This window comes from Oxyura jamaicensis, chromosome 11, assembly GCF_011077185.1.
Source record: "Oxyura jamaicensis isolate SHBP4307 breed ruddy duck chromosome 11, BPBGC_Ojam_1.0, whole genome shotgun sequence".
NCBI lineage: Eukaryota > Metazoa > Chordata > Aves > Anseriformes > Anatidae > Oxyura > Oxyura jamaicensis.
The window spans coordinates 3,207,260-3,229,754 of NC_048903.1; the positions used below are offsets into that span (position 1 = coordinate 3,207,260).

The 22,495-nt window shown below is 42.4% G+C and overlaps 1 protein-coding gene and 1 long non-coding RNA gene across 3 annotated transcripts in view; one reads left to right on the top strand and one right to left on the bottom strand.

Annotated features, from left to right (window-relative positions):
- Positions 1-22,495, top strand: part of LOC118172922 — a 256,732-nt gene that overhangs the window by 79,632 nt on the left and 154,605 nt on the right. The gene's annotated exons all lie outside the window — the stretch shown is intronic.
- Positions 1-22,495, bottom strand: part of SLC6A2 (solute carrier family 6 member 2) — a 73,407-nt gene that overhangs the window by 40,056 nt on the left and 10,856 nt on the right. For both annotated transcript variants that reach the window (XM_035337120.1, XM_035337121.1), the window contains exons 3-4: positions 11,062-11,193; positions 7,087-7,324 (exon numbers count right to left, since the gene is read on the bottom strand). In XM_035337120.1, the coding sequence (XP_035193011.1) occupies positions 7,087-7,324; positions 11,062-11,193 (370 nt within the window). The remainder of the gene's footprint in view (positions 1-7,086; positions 7,325-11,061; positions 11,194-22,495) is intronic.

The window sequence follows — 22,495 nt, forward strand, 5'->3', positions numbered from 1 at the left end:
GCACAATTCTATAGGGTCATTTTTTCTTTTTAAATTTAATGTAAAAATTATTTGCCTAAATTGGATGTGATCAATAGAAGTGTCACTCATCCAAACAAGTTCTAGATGTGTTGTATCATATTTTAGCTGGAAAAATGTCATCAATTTATCAGCAAATCAGTAAGTTAAGTTACAGATTTACTTTACAGTCTGACAAACTGAGATTCTTCCAACAGAAAGCTTTCATTAGAAACAAAATCTATTGTTTTTAGTGTTTGTAGATGTCATTTCTGAGTGCAGGGTTGTCTCTGAGAAATGACTGCTAACAGGCAATTTTGGCTAAGAACATTTTGGACATGAAAATCTGAATGCAAAATAAATGGGCTGTGGCTTTCAAAAATAAAATGTAGGGAGTTGGCCACGTACTTCTACAAGCTAATAGGGATCAAACCCAAATGGCTTGCATAGAATAAGTATCAGAAAATTGGCTGAGCTATAAATAAATACAGTCCTGATCTCGTGAGCTCTGTTCCCTATTCTGGTAGGTAGGGTAGTTTTTATGATTTAAAACTTAATGCAAATTGTAGACTGAAGATTCCAGAAGGACTGGCAGTGTATACGGTGTGCAATCTGTAGAAATTTAAATACATACTCAATTTAGAAAGCAATTTAAGGCATGGTAATTGGCTCATTTAGAAGGCTCTCCTACATGCGTCTCTTGCATTTTATATATTTGTGCAACCATGGTTCAATCATCATTGCTGCCAGTTTCCTTCAGAGTATAAAATACAGGTTTTCCTTCTGTCTGTGGAAGGCTATTGGAAGCAGCCTTGGATGGGATTCTTTTTGCACCAAGTTTGCCAGGCTCTTGGCGTTACAACTTCAAATACAGCACTGCTTAAGTTCGGCTGTACAGTTTCTGCTGCAGTTTGCACCCACAAGGTGTATATCTGCAGCTGTGTGGGGCTGAGCTTGTGCTACAAACGCTGCAGACCTCAGCTGGCTTCATCCAGGCTGAACATGGGGTGTTTGCGGCCGCACTTCTACTGTGCGGTGCAGAGAGAGCTGAACGGCTCTGTGTGAAGTCAGCAAAGCCCAACAGGGTTAGCCTCGAGATATTTCAGCTCCCTCTTGTGTTGGAGAACGGAGCTCTATGGTGGACTTCAAGCTAGATTTGGGGAATCACAAAAAGATGATTTGCCAGTGGCACCATGGCTGGCCCGTTGTGATTTGAACTGAATGAAATGGTGTTTCTTTTTGAATCACGATACTTCTGAAATTATAAATGGCCACCAGGACTAAACTCTTCATTCCCTGGGAATGTTTTAAGTCCACTCATTGAAGCCTTTACTCTGCCTAATTCTCCCATTGACCTAATGATAGCAACCTCCCCTGCTGTTTGTGCCACAGCTCAGCACATTCAAGTCCGCACAGCGCTCTGAAGAAGCGGTTTCCAAAATCTACACATTATATTCAGATTTGCAGAAATAATGGAAAGGCTTGAATTTTACCCCTTACTAGCTCCAGTAAGTACAAAGCTCCTGAAAAAATGTTTGTTGTTTGAGGTTATATGGCAAAGCAGAGCACAGATGCTCCCCCAGCTGCCAGAGTCCCTAACTGGCAAGTTCAGCATTTCCGTTCCCCTACAGAAAGCAAAATGTAGAATGCTACAGGAGACACCTCGGCTGCCTTTGCCTTGAGCAACACACAAGGGGATGGAAATATTCCACAGGCTCTGCCTCTGCTTGCCAGGATGTTAAATGCAAGGTAATCTAGGGGAGAGCTGCTGCAGCAGTGTCCTCAGCTGCTGTAAGCATTGCTCAGAGCCTGGTACCGCCACCAAGCTACATCAGGTTCTCTGTGTGAACATAAGCTGTTACAAATCCTCCTACAAGCTAGCACAAAGCAATCCAGTTGCATGCAGCACAAAGTGCTGCTCCTGACATTTGCAATATCTCATGAAAACTCTCTGGAAATATAAGTTGGCAAACTTGTTATTCCTCCAGTCTTTCAGACCTGTTATAAAAAGGCTTGTTGTGGTTTAGGAATCATTTCCATAAAGCTGTCCAAAGCCTGAGAACATGTGTACACACTTAGGTGGATTGACTTCCATTGTACTCACATTTCCTTTCTCTTCTTGTTGTATAAGTAAATGGTCAACAAATGTGAAGATGTGAGCGTACGTGAAAAGCAAATTTCAAAGCTGCGCATATAAATATTTTTGGAATAGCTTTTTTTTTTTTTTTTTTATGTGCATAAATACTTGCACCAGAAATTTCTGTACCCTGAGCCAAAAAGAGAAAGATTGCTGAGTTACTTAGCTGAGTCCAAAAATGTCTATACCCAAAAAGCAAATAGATGATGTGCAGGGATGCACATGTGTTAGTCTCAGACTACGGACATGTAAATGAGGCACTCAAACACCTCCTAAGTATACCTGTGCAATTAACGTAGCACTAATATCTAAAGTAGGTTGTCCATTGCTATTTTAGTGATGGGCTCATAAATTGCCTGCGTGTAACTGATTCTAAGCCCAGTGAAATAATCAGAGAAGCTCCTCAGTTATGTTCAGGGGATTTTTGAGGGTGAATGCCCAGAGCCTGGCTAGAATTATCGTTAGCCTTGGATCGCATGGTCTTGGAGAAAGTAAACAAATGACTGCTACCCAGAGATTAGAAACATCTGACACCTCTTTTCTTGCAGTTAAGGTTCAAAAGATGAGTAAGCCTAGATGGCTGCAGAGTCTCTAAAAGTAACCTGTGCTGTACACAGTCAGGATCTTTGCAGGGATTCTTGATTCCCACACTCCCCAGAAATTAATGTCCATAAATGATACAACTGCTGTGACTAAATGTTGTCTTCATTCCTTGTTCTTAGATAGCCTTTTTGCAATTGCTCACATCTGGGCACACTTGTGAGTTCTGCTAATGTCCTTTACTGAGTCTGGCAGGAAAATTTCCCTATAAAAATGTTTTATTTCTTACGCAGGAGTAATGGATTACAGCCCTGAGAAAAAGTCCTGTCAGAGGAAAATAGCTGTAGCTCAGTGCATTTGGTGATCACGTTAATGTTTTGTTTAAGAAACTGTCCGGATTCGTTCCTACAACAGATGATGCTTTTTTAGGAGGCACGGTGCCTCATGAGCAGAATAGTGCTTTTGTTGCTCCAGACTGGTGTTGGTTGATTGTCAGCATACATGAAAGCAAGATGGTAACAAAATCTTCCTCGGCACAAGAATGGAGAACAAATATAAAATATGCCAATATTCAGATACAATACTTACACAGGAGAGATAAGGAGTAGATAGAGGAATGGTTTTTTGAGTGATGGACTTTTGTTCTTTGCAAAAAATGTTTTTTTACAAATTACTTTAACATGTACTGAATGTTAAAGTAATGGATAGGATATCTTTAGCATTGTGTGGTTAGTTCCAAACCACCGAAGGGGGAAGTAACTAATGTGCATCTCAACGAAACGTGGAATTGGCATTTCAGTCCTAGCTGGGTCTCTCTTGTGACTGAGTGTTACGAGCAGAAGGGCACCAGGTTTTATCAGAGTTTGGAGTTTTTGCTTCGCTAAGTTTGCAGTGTGCAAATACTTTGTAATTGATTGGAACGGTCCCTAATGAGGTATTAGAGAGGTCCCGTTGCATCCTGTGTTCCTGCTTTAAGCAACTGTCCACTGACGTCAATGGCATCTTGGCCTGGAGTGAGCCCGAGTGACTGAAACCAGACGGGGACGAAACACTCTCTAGAAAGCATATGGGTAGAACTGCTTCAACCCAAATTATTGCCCAACTCTTATGGCTTGAAAACAAAATCCAGACGCGTTTGCCAGAGTGCTTCTGTCACGCCTTGACACGGAAATTACAATTTGAAGTGGTTTCTTCCAAGTCTGAGGCTTAGAGGCTTCTCCCTGCTCTCCCTCCCTGCCAAACACTGGACAGCTGAGAGGTTTGGCCTCACTCCTTAGCGAGTTTTCCCTTCTCTCCCTCAATACAAGCGGTGAGAATCAGCATGTTTCTGTTGAACTTAGAGGTGCCTTTCTCGAAGTACTGGGTGAAACACCGCATCACAGCACTCCCACCTCTTCCTACAGTTTTTTTCCTCTGCCAGTGGAGGTAGAGATGGAGAGACAGCCCTGGCAGCTGCGTGGTTTTAAGAAGTCATCTACTCTGTTTCTGCGGTCAGAACAGCTTTGTGTTGTGAAGGACTCACGTCCCAAAGAGAGAACAAGTCTCTGTTTCCCTGTAAGTGAAACCACACCAGCTGTCTGTGTGGGGCTTGTTTTGGAAGGACCTCCCACTGCAAAATAGATGGCTAGTGTTTCAGATCTCCCTGTTTACATAAGCTTGCATATATTCTTGATGTAAACACACAACCTAAAGATGCAGGTTCAAGCTGTACCACTTCCCAGGAAGTCTTGAGGCTGAAGGTTTAAGTGCCTGAGCATCTAGCATCCATATAGATTCCCACAGGCTGTGGTGCATCCCAGTAACACAGAGCAGTGTGCTCTTGTTATGCTGGTTGCTACAGTTGAAAACATACCCCTAAATGCTCCCGACTGGAGGGTCTCCCATATATCTGGGTAATACTGAGGAAAGTAACAGACCAGTATTTTCACATCCATGGACAAACTTTTCTATGCTGTTTTCACTATAGGCACCAGTGCTATTGCTGGTTTTGAGCCCTGTTTTAGTATTTCTGGCTATTGTGCTGTGTTGTGTGACGGCAGAGGCCAGGCTTCCACAGGTATCCCACTGATGTTTCACCGGGCATAGTTTGTCATGATTTCCCTCTGGTGTAAAAGTAGCCGCTCTTTTTCCTTGTTTCTCTATGTAGCTGGTAAAAACTCAAATTCTGAGACCTGCCTTGTTAAATCTATTGCCCCCAAAGTAATTGTTTCTGCTGTTGCTTATATCATACAAGACTGGATAGCAGGATGGACATCAAGAGAGTAAACACAATTGTATGATTTGGAAACCAGTGTCTTCATGATGCTGTTATTTTTTTTTAAAAAAAGGTACTCATCCACAATATTATTGAGGAAGGATCAGTTATTTATCTGCTGCATCCAGAAATGGTGCAGCGTTCTGTAAACCTGCTGTATTGATGCAAATTTAACATTTACATCAGCACTCCTATTTCCTGACCCTGTTGTGTGTAATAGGAAGCTTTGCAATCGGAAGAGTCTGCTCTCCCTCTTGTAAAAAAACAATGGGAGTGAGTGCAGTTATTTGATATAAGAGATGAAGCACTGCTTTTGGAATTGGGCTGGCTTTCTCAGGGTCAATCTGAACACACTTAGACTTTGCATGTTTAGGCCCACACCTGAGCTTTACAGCTGGACTTGATGAGCTAATCCAAATATTGGAAAAGTGAGCATAATGCCCCTTGTGATTCCCTGTTTTTACAGATGGGGAAGCAGATGTCATAGATTGCATTACTTGAGTGTTTATTCTCATTTTTGCTATATAATCTAGTTGCTCATGAGTATGGGGCCTAGGGAATAAAGAACTGCCCCAGAATTCAGGGATCAAATCATAATGAAATTTCAGACTCCCTTTTTATTTTTGCCTTCTAAAAACTGCGCCTTGAATCTATTCACGCTAAGGAAAGAACCCTGACATTTCAAGTTTTGGTGTGGCAGCAGAATCCCAGATTGGGCTGTTTCCCAGATCAGTGGAACTTACAATGCTGGGCATAGTTTCCACCACCACCCCACCCACTACAAACACAATATTGTCCCCCAAGTGTGATGTGGTAACTGAAAATGCAGAGAACCACTTTAAAGAGGAAATGAGCAAAGCAAGACTATAAGGATTGCAGTTTGCTTTAAAAAAGCTTAAGCACAAGAAAACTGTAAGGAAAAACATTTTTAAAAATGCTATTCACATGAAAGTTTTGTAATAATAGTTACTTTTTTGAAGAATTTTTTACAGTTCACTTCAAAGTCATGTTCTTTGTCCATACACAATACAGCCTTTTGCTCTAAGTGCTCTCCTTACATTTGGTTTATGAACACATATATTGTCTTTGTAAGGGCAGTAGATTTTTTAGCAGTCATTATTTGCCGTTCTGGTGAGTTCCCTTAAACTCAAATCCCATTATCAACTGTTTTCAAAGCACAGAATTTAGTTTAACCAGGGCCTGGCCTAGCGGTTGTGTACCGCTACTGAGGACTGTGCTGTCTCCAGAAAAGAGCAAGCAGCCACAAGTGTTTCACAGTTCTGAACACAGACCCTACGATCCCTGCTGCATCACATGTTTTTGGTAACAGTGGTGTCCCTTTGTTCCTGCAAGGCAGAACTCATTGCTCAGCAGATGTGTGCCCTGATATCCTTCCATTCCCCACACTGAAATATTAATTGATTATTGGGATTTATTCAACAGCTGATTCAGTTAGCTTGATGCCCACCCTCATTTCTTCTAACCAAATGCTGCCTTTCTCTGGGGATCCACAATGCAGTTATTTATACACAGATTATTATTGTTTTATACGTATATACCTTTTTGCTTTTGATTTCAAATGTTTGATTTGAGCGTGTCTTTGCCTGTCTTGGCCCGTTTGCAGAATGCTCTTTCACTCAGGATTTAGAAGAAGCCTGGCTTTTTATAACTGTGGTGCTCTCCTGCCTGCTCAGTGCTTCATCTCACTTCATTGAACTGCCGAGGCAGCTGAGCAAACAGGGCTGCTCTGAGGTGTTTTGCAAGTGGAGAACCAGGCAAAGTCTGTTGAATGAATCATTATTTTAAAGCCTGAGAGCCAGCTCAGTTTGGCATTCAGCGGTCTTCACAATATCGCTGTGTTTCCTTGCCATGGCAAAATCGATGCAAGCAAAAGTGGAGGGACAGGGAAGATTTGTAGCTCCGGTCGAATCCCACATTGCTCAGTGGCAAATACTGCATTTGTACTGGGGAAACTGAAGCTTGCAGTGGCAGGGGGCTTAATCACACAGGAATACAAACGAACATTACAGCTGCATTTTAAGCTTAGTGTTCTGATGCTTGTTTTAGAGGCTGGATGCTATCCTATTTTACCTTCCAGAGGAAACACACTGAGACATATATAATTTTGAATAAATAGTAAAGTCAAGTCAACACTTACTCATAAAATTCAGCAGCAGGAGTGAGCTTGTACTTTGAGTATTTGGTGCCATTGCCAAGCACTGATGCATTGAAGAGTTTGGGATCTGTACAGTTTGGGCTGTTCCAACTGTTGTCGCAGTTCGTCCAGGGGAGCTCAAATGTGAATGATGAAAATAGATAATACAGAGACCAAGCTATGATAACGTTGTAGTAGAAACCCACGTAAAGAGCTATGAGTATCACTGCATAGCCTACACCTAAAGACAAAGGAGAACTAGATTATACATTGCATTTTACATGCAACAGTACATGCAAACACAACTAGTGTAGTACTCATACACACATAGTTGCAAATTCATTGCAAGTCTTCAGACAAATAAACATTTTTTTTGTCATTTACGTACACGAGTTATTGACCTTAAACCAAATAATTACACGAACGAGTCTGGAAAATGAGCAGCCTTTAGGAAATCCAATTGTGTTTGCCAGAGAAAGAAATTAAGCAGCTCAATGTCAAAATTTGCTCTTGTACAACTCCGTTGCTGTTTTTCTTCCAATGCACAGAACTGCAAGCCCATGTTAGGAGTGAAACTTGCTTCATCTTCATAATGTCAGAGTCCTTGGCAACTCGCCTTGGAAAGTAAAGCTCAAGGCACGAGAGGTTTCCCTGTGCCTCATGCTCCTACCCTGAGCTAGTTTGGAACAGCCATCAGTCCCTCTCCTGTCTCGCTCTGAGTGTTAGTGTCCAGACTGGTGTCCGTCAGCTTGTGACTGTTCAAAACATGCCCAGAACAGCCTCTGCTGTTCCACTGAGGGGCTCTGATGGGTTTGGAGCTTGCCAGTAAATCCTAGTGAATATCAGGCTTGGGGCTAAGCTGTGCATGGACCTTCAGATCAACTCATTGTCTCCCCTGGATTACAGAATTGAAATCATAGCAAAATGTAACCCTAAACCTTAAATGCTGGGTGGCATACCTGGCGAATCCCACTGTAAGCATCCTCTGTTGGCTTTGAACTTTTGCTTTGTGTTTTTGCATGCTGTGAGATGTGCTCGGAGCGTCTCTTAAGTGTAAGAATCCCAGAGGGTGCACTTTCTCTTCATAAAATGTGCATTTTAAAATAGTTTGGGAGGAAGTTTTGATACTAATGCTAGAGCAGAACAAAAGTTTATTGCCAGAATTTTGGGGGAAGCTTGTTTTACGCTGGCTGATAGCATTCTTTTGTTAAAGTATGAGCAGCATTGATCCCTGAATCCTGTCCCAAAGTTACTTGTATTTGGTGTTACAGGTAGAGACTACATCTGCTTTATGGCTATCACCACTGCAGTGTCACAGCACTAAAGTGTAAACCTTTATTTCTGGTTTTCTCCATTTTAGATATGCAGCAATACTGCATTGGGGGCCTAATAGTTGGGTGTTATTAGGCTGTTGTGTTCCCTGATAGAACAAATAAATAGCACACGCTTCGTCTATTAGTCCTCAGTTTGCAATCTGTGTAAGAAACAGATGCTGACCCTAACTCTTGGGGAGTTTTTTAATACATAACCCAGCTTGCTCATCCCTAATATTGGGAAAAGATGGCGTAAATAAAGATGAAACTGTATCTTGAAATCTTTGGTGGTTAAATTAAGCTGGTGAGGTAACACTCAAACTCTAGGGATACATAACAATAGGGGAAAAAAATCACCCAGGAGGGTAATTCTTAAATATTACCATGAATGGTTAAATTAAGTGTGAATATTGTATGTTGCACTGAAATTGGATCATCTCTGTTCAAGAAACTATTGCTGAAATTCTTCCTGTTCAGGAGGAGAACGATGAATATTTGATGTCAAGATTCAAAAATACTGGATCAACTGTATCTTAAATGTCACTCCTTTAAAATCATAAGAATATTCAGGAATGAACTTTTATTTTAAAGTAGTGCTGCACCACCCACACTCTAAAATAGGCCTTGGAAAAATGCAGAGATGAAAACACTGCTGCAAAGGTTACAGGGTATATTTTTAATTGCGTGCATTAGGAGAGCATTAGTCGAGTCCTTAGAGTTCACAGCAATAATATTCATAGTTAAAATTAGTACTACAGTGCTGTTCTTTTAGAGAAGCTGTTATAAATTTGCGTAGACTGTGTGCTTTTTGAATTGAACCAGGAAAAACTCAAAAGCATTATGAATTTAGCAGTAGAGCATATTTGTGCTTTATCAGATTTGATCAGAGCTTTTAACAGTACCGAGTTTATACTAGTGCTGAGATGCAGATAGGATTCAACACTCAGAACTTTTAAAGAATCAAATACCTCATGCTATTCTGTATCCTCTTAAGATCATTGAAAGCTCTCAGTGAGGTATGTTTAGTCTACCTTGAATACTTCCGCTTAAAAACACAGCCGGAATGTCAACAAGGCTACACGTGTAATGCACTTTATTTTCCTTTCTCTTCATCTTTTCAGTCCTGAAGTCAACAGACTGACTACTTCCGAGCGCAGTGCTGTTCTTTGTCAAACACTTTGAGATTCTTGTGGTCTAATTCTTGTGGTTAGGTTTTCAAAATCCTTGTTGCTATCCAGAAGTATTAACTGATACCAGCAGGAGCTTTGAGCAAGGGTCTCCAGATTCCTGGGTGCTGGGATGAATTTTGGCTCCCATGAAGGCATTAGAGAAGGGTTAGGTAAACCTATGTGATTTCATTTTTAAATGTAGGGGCACACGTTTTTTTAGCTCGCCTATTTATCTTTTATTATATCTCCAATTTTACTGTTTTGGGTTTGACTGATATGAAAAAAAAGGCAGTTCTCCTATTGTGCAGTGCTAGCCTCCTGGAAGAGGAAAGCTTTATTTTGAGAAAGAAGTCTAACATTTACTCAGTGTAACCTATATCCACGCACCGGATCGGCCAAGTTTGGATTGCCATTGTTAAGCTCTTCAGCTTTTGTCAGTCACGGGATGAACATGATCTGAATTTTAAGCTTCTAGGATCAGGCAAGCTTGAGTGGTTTCATTTCAGCTATTTCAGAGAGCTCTGTGTCAAAGACTTTGCTTAAGATTTTACCTATGATCTGGTGGAGGGGTGGCTCATGAGTTTTGCTGGTAAGCAATGCTTAAGAAAATTCCTGAGGCTCTTTAAAGGATATGTTTCAGGTACAGAAAGCGTATATGGTTTCTTTCACCCAGGGACATCCCTTTACCCCAGCTGAGTGCCCCCAGACACCTAACCCCAGCTATTTCTTGCAGAATGATTGCAACTGGGCGCACGAGGCAGCGCTGCGCAGCCTCTGCTTCAGTGATGCTGGGGAGTTAATGCTAGAGGAAAACACTTGGTAGCGATAATGCTCAGGTTTTAATAAATGCTTTCCGTTGCTGGATTTGAAAACCAGTTTAAAGAGGCTATCATAATCATTACCCTCATTTCATAGCCAGGAAAGCCGAGCTCCAGTGCCACAGGTAGCTCATCTGGCGGACAGGTCTAGTGGCCGAACTAAAGCCTTCACAGCTCCATTTCAGTGTTTCTACCTGCCTCTACTTGGACTCTGGCAGAGAAAGCTCCACAAAATGAGCTGAAGGGGATTGGTGGCTGTGCGTCGTAGGGAGACAGGGCTGGACTGACCTGCGTGGGATTTGATATTTCTAATCTTTGCACCGCCAGCCCTTCCCTCCACCTAGGGAAAGCCAGTTCCCCCCATCCCCGTTAGGCAGGAGAAAGGGGGACAGAGCTGAGCTGCTCCTCCTGCTCACTGCTCTCCACTGCGCTCCTCTGCAATACTCTTGGCAATGATTTCTCTGGCTTTTTTTTTTTCATTTTCTGCTCCACCTGTGATAACAAAAAGACTCCTGACTCCAAGGGTTGGGGAAAGGTCAGCAAATATCAGGCTGTCTGGGGCAAGATGAGAGAGACCTTTCCGTTGCTGGCGCAGGCGTGCGGCACCCTGGCTCTGCCTTTCCCCTGAGCTGAGGAAAACATATTGGGTGCCTTTCCCCTGACCAGAGGGACACTTACCTTTGAACACTGGGCAGATTTTCCACACGGTGGCAGCTCCTTCTCGGTTGTACTGTCCCAGGGCTAATTCCATATAGAAAAGGGGCATCCCAGCAATGATTAGGAAGAGGATGTAAGGAATAAGGAAAGCACCTGGAAACAGAGCGATTAGACATTGTAGGCTGTATTTTGGTTATACTTTACTTTCTCTAAGTAAAGTTTTTTCCATTGCTCCCTTCTAACTGGCTAAAGACAAAGCCACTGCTTTTGGGAACTAGAAGGGAAATATCAGGAAAGCAGAACCTGTGTTCTCTTGTCCTTTTCCTCTATCTTTTTTTAAAGTCTCAGAGGTAGTGTCCCTGAACAAAGCTGTAGAGTGTGCCTCCTCTTTCCCCCTAATTTTCCCTCTTCATTTTGGCTACAAAGAGAAAAAACCTGCCCCTGAAAATAAGTCCTTAACTGAAGAAGTGATGCAGAACACGCCTGCAGAGCTACAAGGGAAAGGGACAAAGAAAAATTCTGTCAAGTTTCTTTTAACACAGTATGTTGAAAAGGGACGGAATATGGAGGCCAGCAACGGAGAAGAAAATGCCATGCAAGTTCTACTAAGTGCAGTTTAAATCATGCTGGGTAAGGTGTCTGCTGGAACCTCTGGCTTGAAAATAAATTGCTGCTGGTCCATCATATGGACTTCAAGCTTTTATGGCATATTTGGGATGTTGGTACAATAAATTCCCTTCTTTTTATGAAATACATTAGACAACACATCCGTTCTCCAACCTAGTGAACGCTCGTGCCAACGGAAATGCAGAAGGATCTCCTAACGTAGAAATTATCTGAAAATGTCTCAGCTGTTTTATACAATCCAAGTCACAGATAGAAAACTCCCCCAAAACGCAGGACTGTATATGATGATAGAAATTACCAATCACACTTGGTGTTGTGCTGATTAACTGGTTACTTGGTCAGTCCTTTGTTTTAAGGTTCCTCAAAATTGTAGTTTTATGCTTTATTACATAGTTAACTCTTCAGAACCAAGTTCATGTGTAATGTCTGTTTAAAATGACTAGATTGTTGTGATGAATGAGGAGCTGAAAGAATAGTTATCATAAATGACTCGTTGGTCTCCTTAGGAGTTACCTATTGAAAAGAAAATAGGAGAAAATCCTAGTTAAAATTGTTCAGCAAAAGAAACAAAACAAAAGAAACAGCAGCAGCTCTCTTTCCCTTTTTCCTAGCAGCAAGTAGTAAGAGTCCATGCAAACCTTTAAAATGTGCTGTAGTGGTTTAGTAATTTGAAAACGTTCCTTGGAAAAGGAAATTAAGTTGTCCTGCTTCTAAATATATAACCTCAGAGATGGTATGTGTAGTCTGTAAAAGCTAAGTTTGACTGTAGTTATCTACACTAGGCCAGTAAGCAGAATGAATTGCATTATAAAATTACTTCTGAAGGTACTGTCGTGCTGTCCAAATAGCTGTTGCTCCTTTACCTTTCAGCTCTGCTTTTCATAGATGTTACTAGTGTGAGCTGCCCAGCGTGACTGTTCAGAGAGGGAATGTGGAGTACATACTGGAGAAGAAGAATGCAAAACCCTGCTCTGTTCCCTTCATACCACAAATCCATGTTCTAAAAGTAATGTCCTGTAACCTAATGGTAAAGACAACGTTTTCACCATTCAGTAAAGTTCAGGTATTTGAAAGCTGAAATTTTGCCATAAAAGGGTGACAACAGAAAGGGTATCAACAGAAATAAACAGTAGCATAAAACATTGCAAACGTAGTCCCAGAGCTGAAATGGATTGGTTGTATCATTCGAGGGGCGCGAGGGGCGCAGGAACCTTCTTTTTCACGCTGTTTATAAGGAGTGTAGTGTGACTGCAACCTGCGTTCACAGGAGCTGCTACAGTACAAAGGATGCATGCTTTAATAGCATTTCAGTGTAATACATAAGCCTTCTTCTGGTACTGCACTGCTTGAACTGTTTAAATACTGTAGAGGAAAAAGTATTTGTTTTTCAACATACTTGATACCCCGTTGTTCTGAGCTATGTTCAGTGTTGAAACATTCAACTAGTTCAAGCTGGGAGTGCCCATATTGTTTTTGTTAAATGCAGTATCCAGTAAAATGATTTTAGGTGGGCTTATTTTGTAGGTCTTGTAAGTGACAGCCTTTTGAGTGCCTCACTTGTCTTGCTTCAATAATATTACAGCGTGCAGAGCTGACTCACAAACCTAGCATGATCCGTTTGGGATGTATCAGAGTTGGTGCAGAGTGCAGCTTTAATATCGAGGGGCTGTGGAAAAAATGATGCCACAAATTGAATAGGGAAATTTGCGTATGAGATAATCTTGGAGATGTGTAGCGGACATGCATATTAAATGGTAGTTTAAAATCTGTGTTCTCTCAGTGTGACTAATAGCGTGATGAACTGTGAAGTGTACTGTACTTAGCATGCTTGCTTAAACATCGTATGTTTGGCTGCAAATCATCCCAGGCTTTAGATAAAGGAGGTTTTTCTTTTTGCCTTTCCTTCCCTCCCCAGAAGGGATTACCAAGGTGCGGTGCAGTTTGCAGCATGGAGCAGTTGCACAGGTTGTTAGCTGGGGTTGCTCTTCAGGGAACTAGGATGGTGAGTGAAGTATTTTGAAATAGAGATCGGTTAGAGATAAAAAGCACCCTAAGTAAGGGTTCTTATTCACATAAGTTGACTCAAAAACATTTCGGAGATTTCTGGACATTTTTGTTTAGCTGCTTCTCACCAGGTTACAAATACCAGGAGTCATATATTTTGTCAATATCTTGAAGGAAGAGAGGGCCCTATCACAGGACCAGTACAGAATCTCATGAACAGGAGGTACTGTTGTGAAAGGAGGCTTTGTACCATCCTGCATGCTTGTTTCTGGCATCCTGCAGGCAATGCAGAGGCAGACTGGCGTCCTGGTGGGTCTCCTGCTGTAGATCTATGGCTGTGAATTTGGGCATCAAACCAGACTTCTCCAACGGAGCAGTCTTACAGTTAACACCTACCTGGTCTATGAAGCCAAAACATGTTAGGGTGACATGATGCCAACCGTCTGCCTGTGCCACTGGCCACGGGAACTGCTGCACTCTGATCTCTGTGAGTCTGAGAGGCCGGGCAGGTTTGCACAGCCCAGAGGGCCGAGCTCCTGGGGAGCGCACTGTTTGGCTGACACTTCAGACGAGCTGAGTAGCTTGCCAAGAGCTACCTTCCTCTGAGCTGGAGGAACATAACTGTGGGGCTGCTGCACTGGCCAATAGTGCTCGAGGGGGGATTGCACTCCCCCACTAATCCCTAATGGGTCCTAGTTTCCCCTCCCAGCTAAAAATCTGGAGTAATTGACATCTGTGATACAGCTCTGCAACGAGAGCCGTACTTGTCTTGCTACTGAGTGACATGCAGCTCAAAAGCCACACGTAGGCCTCTAAGTGTTGCAAATCGCTACGTCTGTTAGCAGATGTCATGAGATCCATGTACTTCGTTCCCAAAAGGCACCAGTATATATATGGAGTTAGAAAACCGTATGTCTTAGGCGAAACTAGATGAGGTGAAACTCTCCACTTCTACAAAACCACCGATGTGAAACTTCATGTGGAAAGTTGCACAAGTTTGCTCTTTATTTTTATTTTTAATCAATTATATTTCATTAACAAATTACAAGTCAGGTGTTGTATTCTTGAGTTCAGTGCCAAATGGACTTTTTCATTTGGATAGAACAGAACCCACCTGAAGAGCTTGTCTCCTCCCTCTGTTCTTCACAACCTCCGTAAGGGGGGAGCAGAGAGGAAGACAGCCCTAAATGCTCCTCTGTCCTACAAGGACTCATCTCGCTCCCAAATACCAGAAAGGAAGCAGCACTGAATGATTTTTAATCATTAGTAACTCAAACAGCTGCTGTTGTCCTTAAAGGACTTGCTGATGCCCGTACAAGAAGCAGGCCAGGCCAGGGTTAGCTGAAACAATCTTGAACTATTCATGCCAGGCTGTTATTAGCCTTCTGCCTTTGTTACCATGGATATTTGAGTCAAAATGTTAACTGGCAGGGATGTCTGCTAAAACAACAAACTTCGGGCAAGTATCGCAGTGTATTTTCAGATAGGAGAGTTGCCAGTATTTCTGCAAGAACAGTCTAAAAAAGATCTTCCAGTTGGTGAATTCAAATACAAGCTAATCTCTGTATCAACCCTGCTTGCTTTTTTCAACCTGTAAGTAAGTAGTACCGAAACAACATCAGCAAGCAGCTGACAGTGCAGTCAGTTTGTTTGGACAACATCAAGGTGGGTGGCAGCTAATCCGTGCAGCCTCTTGTGAATAAATAGGAAGTCCCCAGTGCAGAGATCTCGAAATTTAGGTTGTACAAGATCACCAGAGACAGAAAAACGAGGCAACTGGAAATGCAGGCATTTCTGAGTACAGGCACATTAGTTCTGGGTCTTGGGACCAGTTGCCAGCTGGCCAGCACAGCCGCAGAGAGCATGCGGGGGGAGATCAGTTTGCAGCAGGCTGGGATTTGTCGCAGCTGAAGTCTGAGCCCTGGAGGGGGCTGCTGCTGCCTGGGGGTGGGAAGAAAGGGGCAGGCAGGCAGACGCAAGTGTTTACTGACCAGAGTAAAAGCAAAAAGGTTTGCACAGCACAACAGAGAGAAGTCAGAGATGCAAAGGAGCATGATGTAAGCCCCGTGTCAAAGCCAAGAATATGATTTTAACAGCAGCTGTATGATGATGTTGAACCCTGCCAGTGGTAGATGATAGTAGTCAAAAATAACAATTTTCTGCAAAACAGATCGCATGGCATGCTATAAAAACTTCAGCAACACTTTGCACATATAAAATCTTCAAGTATGCAACATTTTTATGGGAAGTATTTCTGCCCCATAAAACCAGTGGAGCTATATACCATGGTGAGTGGCATGTTTCTGTTGAAGCCTGTATATTTAGCTACTCCCTCTAACAAAAGCCATTGCTAGATTAGAGCTTATTTAAATTCCTGCTCTGTTTGGGCTCAGACCCTTCAGATTTTCCATAATTCCAATTTTAATAGTGTTCCTTTCACTCAAAGAAAATGAAAACAAATAGTTTCCAGAAATGGTTCATTGCTGTTCACAGGCTGCTGTCAACTGAAGCCTGCTTTTTTTTTTTTTTTTGTCTTGAGCTGTTAACCTGCTGCTGCCTTGAAAACACTTGAAGCAACTTGAAGTGCAGTCTATTTATAAGCTGGTCACTGGGATGTAACAGAAAGGGTTACCCGCGCTCTTCCAGTCATCTACCCAGTCATCTCTTTAGCTTTCTGTTACAAGAGTAATGAGCTCAAGAAACCCATTAGTAGCTATTTTGAACAAATTAATGAGAGTTAAATATACCCAGCCACTCAGAGCAGCATGATTCATTCATAAATTACACCCAATACATTGGCTAAGGTCCTATTTACATAAATTAATGAAATGATCACATTTACAACAGGGTGTAGTTCAAAGATAATCACAGGAACATAGAAGAACAGAACCCTGGCCTGTGCTCTTTGATGGGAAATTAAAGAATAACTAAAGAAACAAGATGGGGTTGGGACAATGCAAGTCAGGCTGGTCCAAGGTGGCTCTGGGAGGGGATTACTGCTGCTGGCTTGGGAAGAGAATTAGGCCATTGCCATCTTCTGCCAGGAGCGTGACTGCAGGAGGTGCAAACATGGGGGTTTTGCTGTTCCCAGGCTGGTCAGATGGTGCTGGTCAGGGGAAGTGCACAGCACTGAGCTGCTGGGTCAGCGTGCAGATGCCCAGCTGCAGAGGAACACTACTTCATAACAGACATGACTAGAAGCTTAAGAGGTGCTAAATTAAGAGACAAATTATCTACCATTTTACTGGCTTTCCATTGCTGGCAGTCTTTCCTAACTTTGCAGTTATTAGGAGGGACACAAGGATATGTTCACCTGCAACTGAATCATATCAACAAAACCACCCCTGTAAGGTGTAGGCTGTACTCGAGATGTAGAAAATCAAAGTGTTTGTCAAAAGGTACTCTGATTTATCAGTAACAGAACATCCTTGGCTAAGAATGTTTTTGGCTGACGACATCAGAAGTTATTTGCTGTGAGCTTATGGGTCAAGATCAGCAGGTTTTGCTGGATTCCTGCACTGGAAAATCCCTAATAACATGACCCCACATGACAAGTTTTCCTTGAAACATACTGAATTTTCTGTGATGTACAGAGTACAGTCATGTGCTTGAAAGGAAATATTTCCTTGGCTTTAGCTGTCTCTTTTAAGTGTAGGGAAGTCCTGCTTGGTGCCAGGGAGGTTTTGGCAACTACTGTTTTACTTCGGTTCAGATACAGGCTGTTAGTCATAGTTTTCTCTCCCTCCTTGGTGAACTTGTATGCTCATTTTTGTTTGTTTTGTTTCAGTGTGCTGTGAACTAAAATGAATGTTTTCAGCATCCATGGATCTGATTTTGGTTCCAGAAGGGATTGTCAGGTACTCTGATCCAGAAAAACATAAGCCACTTTCACGCAGAGAAACGTACAGTCCTGACTTGAAGACACCAGGCAGATCCTTTTATTTCATTACCGTTGGTGGTTAAAAAAATAAAATAGTATTTCTATTTTGAATATATGACATTTGATTTTACCTCTACTTTCCCCAGTAAATTAAAACACCCTGCAATACTTTGCTTTCATCCTGTGAAGGTGCGTAAGCGCTGCATCCAGGTATTTCAGCCTTCCTCTCATTGTCTGAACAGACCAAGTAAACTAAGCTGATGAATTAATGTACGAGATTTTTTGTTTTGCTTTTTTGTCTAAAATTCCCTCGTTACTTAGAGATGTTTCTTGGTGTAGCAGGTTCATGTATTGACAGGGTGAAGAGTTATGTGGGCACTTCTTGTGCCGTTACCTCCCCACTTTCTGAGCTGCACATGTGACAAATTACATCCCTGAGATGTGCCCTCCTGCTTCCAGAGCCTGGGACGAATCCACGGGATTTCAGCCTCTCATTTAGGCACTGTTAATCCTTGCTTTGGTCTTTCTAGTCTGGAGTCAGGAACCCATCCAACATGTGCCCTTGTGGGAGCTGCTTGCTTTGGGGTACATTTGGGGTACATTTTGGAGTGTATACGGGGAGACTCATCTCCTACTTACGGCACGGGCACTGGGTGCCTTCTGGGAGGTGACAAGACTGCCCCTGCATGCTAATTAGAGCCACAGTAATTAGAGCCACAGTAGTAGCTGAGGTACACCGTGGGATGAGGTATCTTTAGTGTACTTTGCTCTACGTGGGTAACAGTACAGTGTGGTTTGCAGCACAACCTCAAATGCAGGGTGTTTCTCTCAGGCTGCTTCTCTTTTGCAGGTTGCCTTTAGTTGTCAAAATAAAAACCAGCCCCAAGTTAAGCACCCTCTGGAGAGGACGCAGCACCCGTTTTAGGCACCATGAGACTCATAACTGTGCCAAGGTGAAACAAAATGCTTAAGACATCTTAAATCAGTTCTAGACAAGTGCCAGGCAGCTTTCAAGAGGATTAATGTGCAAACCAATAGGAGGTAAATGCCTCAAAATTCTGCTAGAGAAGAATCAAGTATAAACATCCTGAGGTACACTTAAAACTTGCTGTACCGTTTAGTGATTAATCCAATCTGAAGTTGTAAATACACTTCTTTGGGGCACAATGACCAAAGCAAAATATTCCCTTTCCTTCTAGGCTTCATTAGAGATTTATTTGTAATACTTTTTATTATTGTTAATACTTTCTGTGCTATCTTACCTTTTACAAACCCTTGCACAACAGAATCCTCTAAATTCTCCTTGTCAATAAAGTGCCCTGCTCTGTTGGAGCGCTGTAAGCATAGGAGTGCTGTACGTTCCTATCTCTAAGAAATCTAATCAATCAAAGCTTTACTCTCAGCCACTACAAACAAAGCCTTCAGGATCAATGCTCTTCCTCATGCCTCCGCAGGAAGCGGCATAACTGTACTGCAAACCATTTGTAATGCATATTTACACAGGGCTTGAAAGTAGAAGGCGAGTGCAGTTCCATACAGTACAAAGTCATTCTCTGTGTTTTATTGAAACCCACCTATGTTTTCTGTCCACACTACTGGGAAGTGCTTATTCTACCTACAATTTGCTGGTACATCACGATTAGGCATGCTATGTGCAGTGTAAAACTGTGTACTTCACACATACAGCTCCAAAATGACGCAGTGTGCTGTCTAGCCATAAATATTATTTATTTGTAAGCTATGTGCTGCATCACTATTTGTAGACCTTTATGGGGGTGTGATGCTTTGAATATTTGGGTAAATTTCCCATTACAGTAATGAATGCTACTGCATAATTGTCTCGAGTAATGCAAGACCCCTGCCCTCTTACCAAAATTTTGGTTGCTATCAGATTGTGCTAAAATTTTAGAAGGCCTAGATGAGGGTGGCTCCCTAGTGGCTGTGGTTTTGTTACTTGGTACCTTCTGTTAGCAGTGACGAACACAAGAATTTCCCAGAAGCTGTGTCACAATATTCTTCATGGGAAACCTCACAATTTGGGGGAAAAACCAAAAAGCACACTGTATTTGGTCTAGGGTAGTGCTGGTAATACTCCAGATGCAAGGCACAGCCAGCAAAAGGCCTCTCTGAGAATCTGGGCACTGCAGGCACAAAGCAAAGCTTTTCAGTAGCATCTCTGCACCAGGAGGATTGTACGAACTGCTTCTCGTGATGTTCCCTTGCTCTGAAAGGCAAAGTGAGTCTCAGCTAAACCCCTGTCAAACCACAGTGCTGCTGCATCAATCCTGCTGTACTGGCTAGCCATGTCCTTCGTTTTCTGTCCCAGAACTCTCCCTCTTCCATGGGCGTTAATCAGGTGAAAGTTTTTGTTTAAGTTGGAAACGTAAGCTTTATGGTGGTTCTTATTTAAGGGACTATTTGTCTGATGGGGACCAAGCAGCAAAGTGAATTTTCCCCTCGGGCCAAGCAGTCCAGTGGGCGCTCCAGCGCACTGCCGTCCTGCGTGGGCCTGGCTCAAATGCCGGGGGAGAAGGCGAGCCTGACCTCGGGGCCCATCAGAACTCGCTGCCCAGGTGAAGCAGAGGCTTAGAAACAGTTTGAAGCGAAATTCTTCTTGTTTCGTCACTCTGCAAGCTTTTGTGCTGGCAGGTTGAGGGGACAATCTTGTTCACCAGGTACACAGACCTCATAAGAAATCTGTGTGGCAAAGTTTGGTGGTTTTGACGAATCACAGCTCTATTTTTTTCATGTTTCTAAACAGCTTTTGAGCATGTAATACCCCGTGATTGTAAAACAAAATTTAGGAGGGAAACTAGGTGTTCTTGAAGATGTCCAAATGTCTTAATTTAGGGTTAGAGACAGGGATTTTGTCAGTAGCCTCTATATGCATCAGTGAAGGATCACACTGCAATTTAGGAACAGCCTGGACACTGTTTCCTGTCACTTCGTTTTAGGGAAGAGCAAAGGGAGAGAGTAACCAATGCCAGCTCTATTCATATACCTGGCAATCAAAAAATTCCCAAACCATGCATTAGGCTACAGAGTAAGTCAAAGTGTCTTAAAATGTAAGGTCTTCTAGACCAGTCCTTTTGTTTGCCTTCTGTCTTCCAGAGTCTCATGCTTGTTTTGTGTTTTCCCAGCTCTTCTCTTCAGCTGTGAGAGCTAGAAAAAGATTCCTGCCTAACAATTTGTCTCTATGAAACTGTGAGTAAAAAACACTTCTTAAAATAGTGCATTTTTACTGCTGGAGCACTGTGTAGGAGAATGCTGAGGTCACAGACCCACTCTCACAGAGTAAATTAATTTTTTGTGTTAATGACCATCATCTATGGAAGCCCTGACATTCTGTGTGCCAGCTGAAGTGCTGTACTATTGCACTGAGCGCAGATCAGTACTGGTCAGTGGAAGTCTCCTGTATCAATTTAGTCTGAATAGTTTTTTATTGCTTTACTCTGTTTTTCTTCTCACATAATTCTTAGTCTGGAAATTCTGTCTACTTAGGAGTCCTTAAAAGAGAGACGTCTGTTATTTGGGTTGAAATCCTGGCTCTGGTGACGTCAATGGAAAAAAAACACCCATTGACTTCAGCTGGGTCAGGATTTCTCCCTTGTGGTTTACAAATCTATTGATTTTAACTAAGGCTGTGGAACTATACGTAAATGAGAAACAAACTGCAGAAAAGGAGCAAATGATCAAACTCTTCCCCAAAACAAAATCCTGGAGTGTCTCTGGTCTCGCCAACACCTGCCTCATGATCTCATTGACACATCTGCATTTCTCTTTAGAGAGGAGACAAAAGCACTCCACAGCATGAGCTAGTCCTCGGTTTGTGATAAACCCAGTAAATAGGATGTCCGTGTGCATATAGAATGGCTCCTTGGCCGGGGGCACAAACTTCTGAGCTTTCTCTAGCATCAGCCTCGTTGGTTATCAGCGGACAGACAGTCCTGCATCCTGATAACAGCTGTTTGAGTAGTCTTGACCTGTGATCTTGATGTTTTGACAAATGTTTTTAACGCTTGGCCTTAAACTTTGTAATATCACAGTTATACCAGTATATTGTTCTTTGCTTTCTGTTACTGCTATTGAAATACTAATGCTTCTGCCAAGAAGGCAAGGTGCCTGCTGCAAGGTGTGTTACGTTAACACTGGAACAACAAACCCAAACCAGCTCTTATTGTAGGATGGTAGTGACAGCCTGTGTGGAGCCTGGCTGTGCCAAAGCTAAATCGTTCGAGTGTACCGCAAAGAACAGCCCCCTAAACTTTGAGAAGTTATTTCCTCCTGTAGCATTCCTCGGAGGGAACGGATAGTATCTCTGTTTTAATGTTGCATTCATTTCTCTCCTTGCTTCTTGGACTCTCCTTGCCATTTCCTGGCTGTGCTGACAGGGGAACCCCTGGGTGTGCATCAGGCATCGCTAAAAGCCGCTCCTGTCAACTTCCTATTAAATGAAATGGATCAGGACATCCAAGAAGGGTCTGCTTGGAGAGATCATTGCTGGTACTGGGCAGCTCTGTATCTGAAATTCTCGAACCACCCTGTTAGGTCCTCCGGTCATTTTCCTTCCTATAACTGCAGTAGGTTGCCTTCAGGTTAATTAGCAGGTTAGGATCTACTGAGATCTATAAGGATCTACTGCTCCACCTTGTGGTCTGAAGAAAGTTTGTGTCTTACTACGTAGAGTGGTGTGCCAGAAAAAGTCCAGCTTCTCTCTCTTTCTCTCTCTCTTTTTAAAATTAAACTGGAATTTGACATCAGTATGGTAATTTCCTCAAGAGATGCAGATCTTAACGTGCTGACGGGCATTGCAAGAGGAGTTGGGTTACAGAGGAGAAAAAGGGAGAAGGAGAAACAAAAGTTAAATCAGTGAGGAGTGCTACTTAGTATGCATAGTTCAGAAGGTGCAGAATAAATTATAAATAGCCAAAAATAAGATACCCA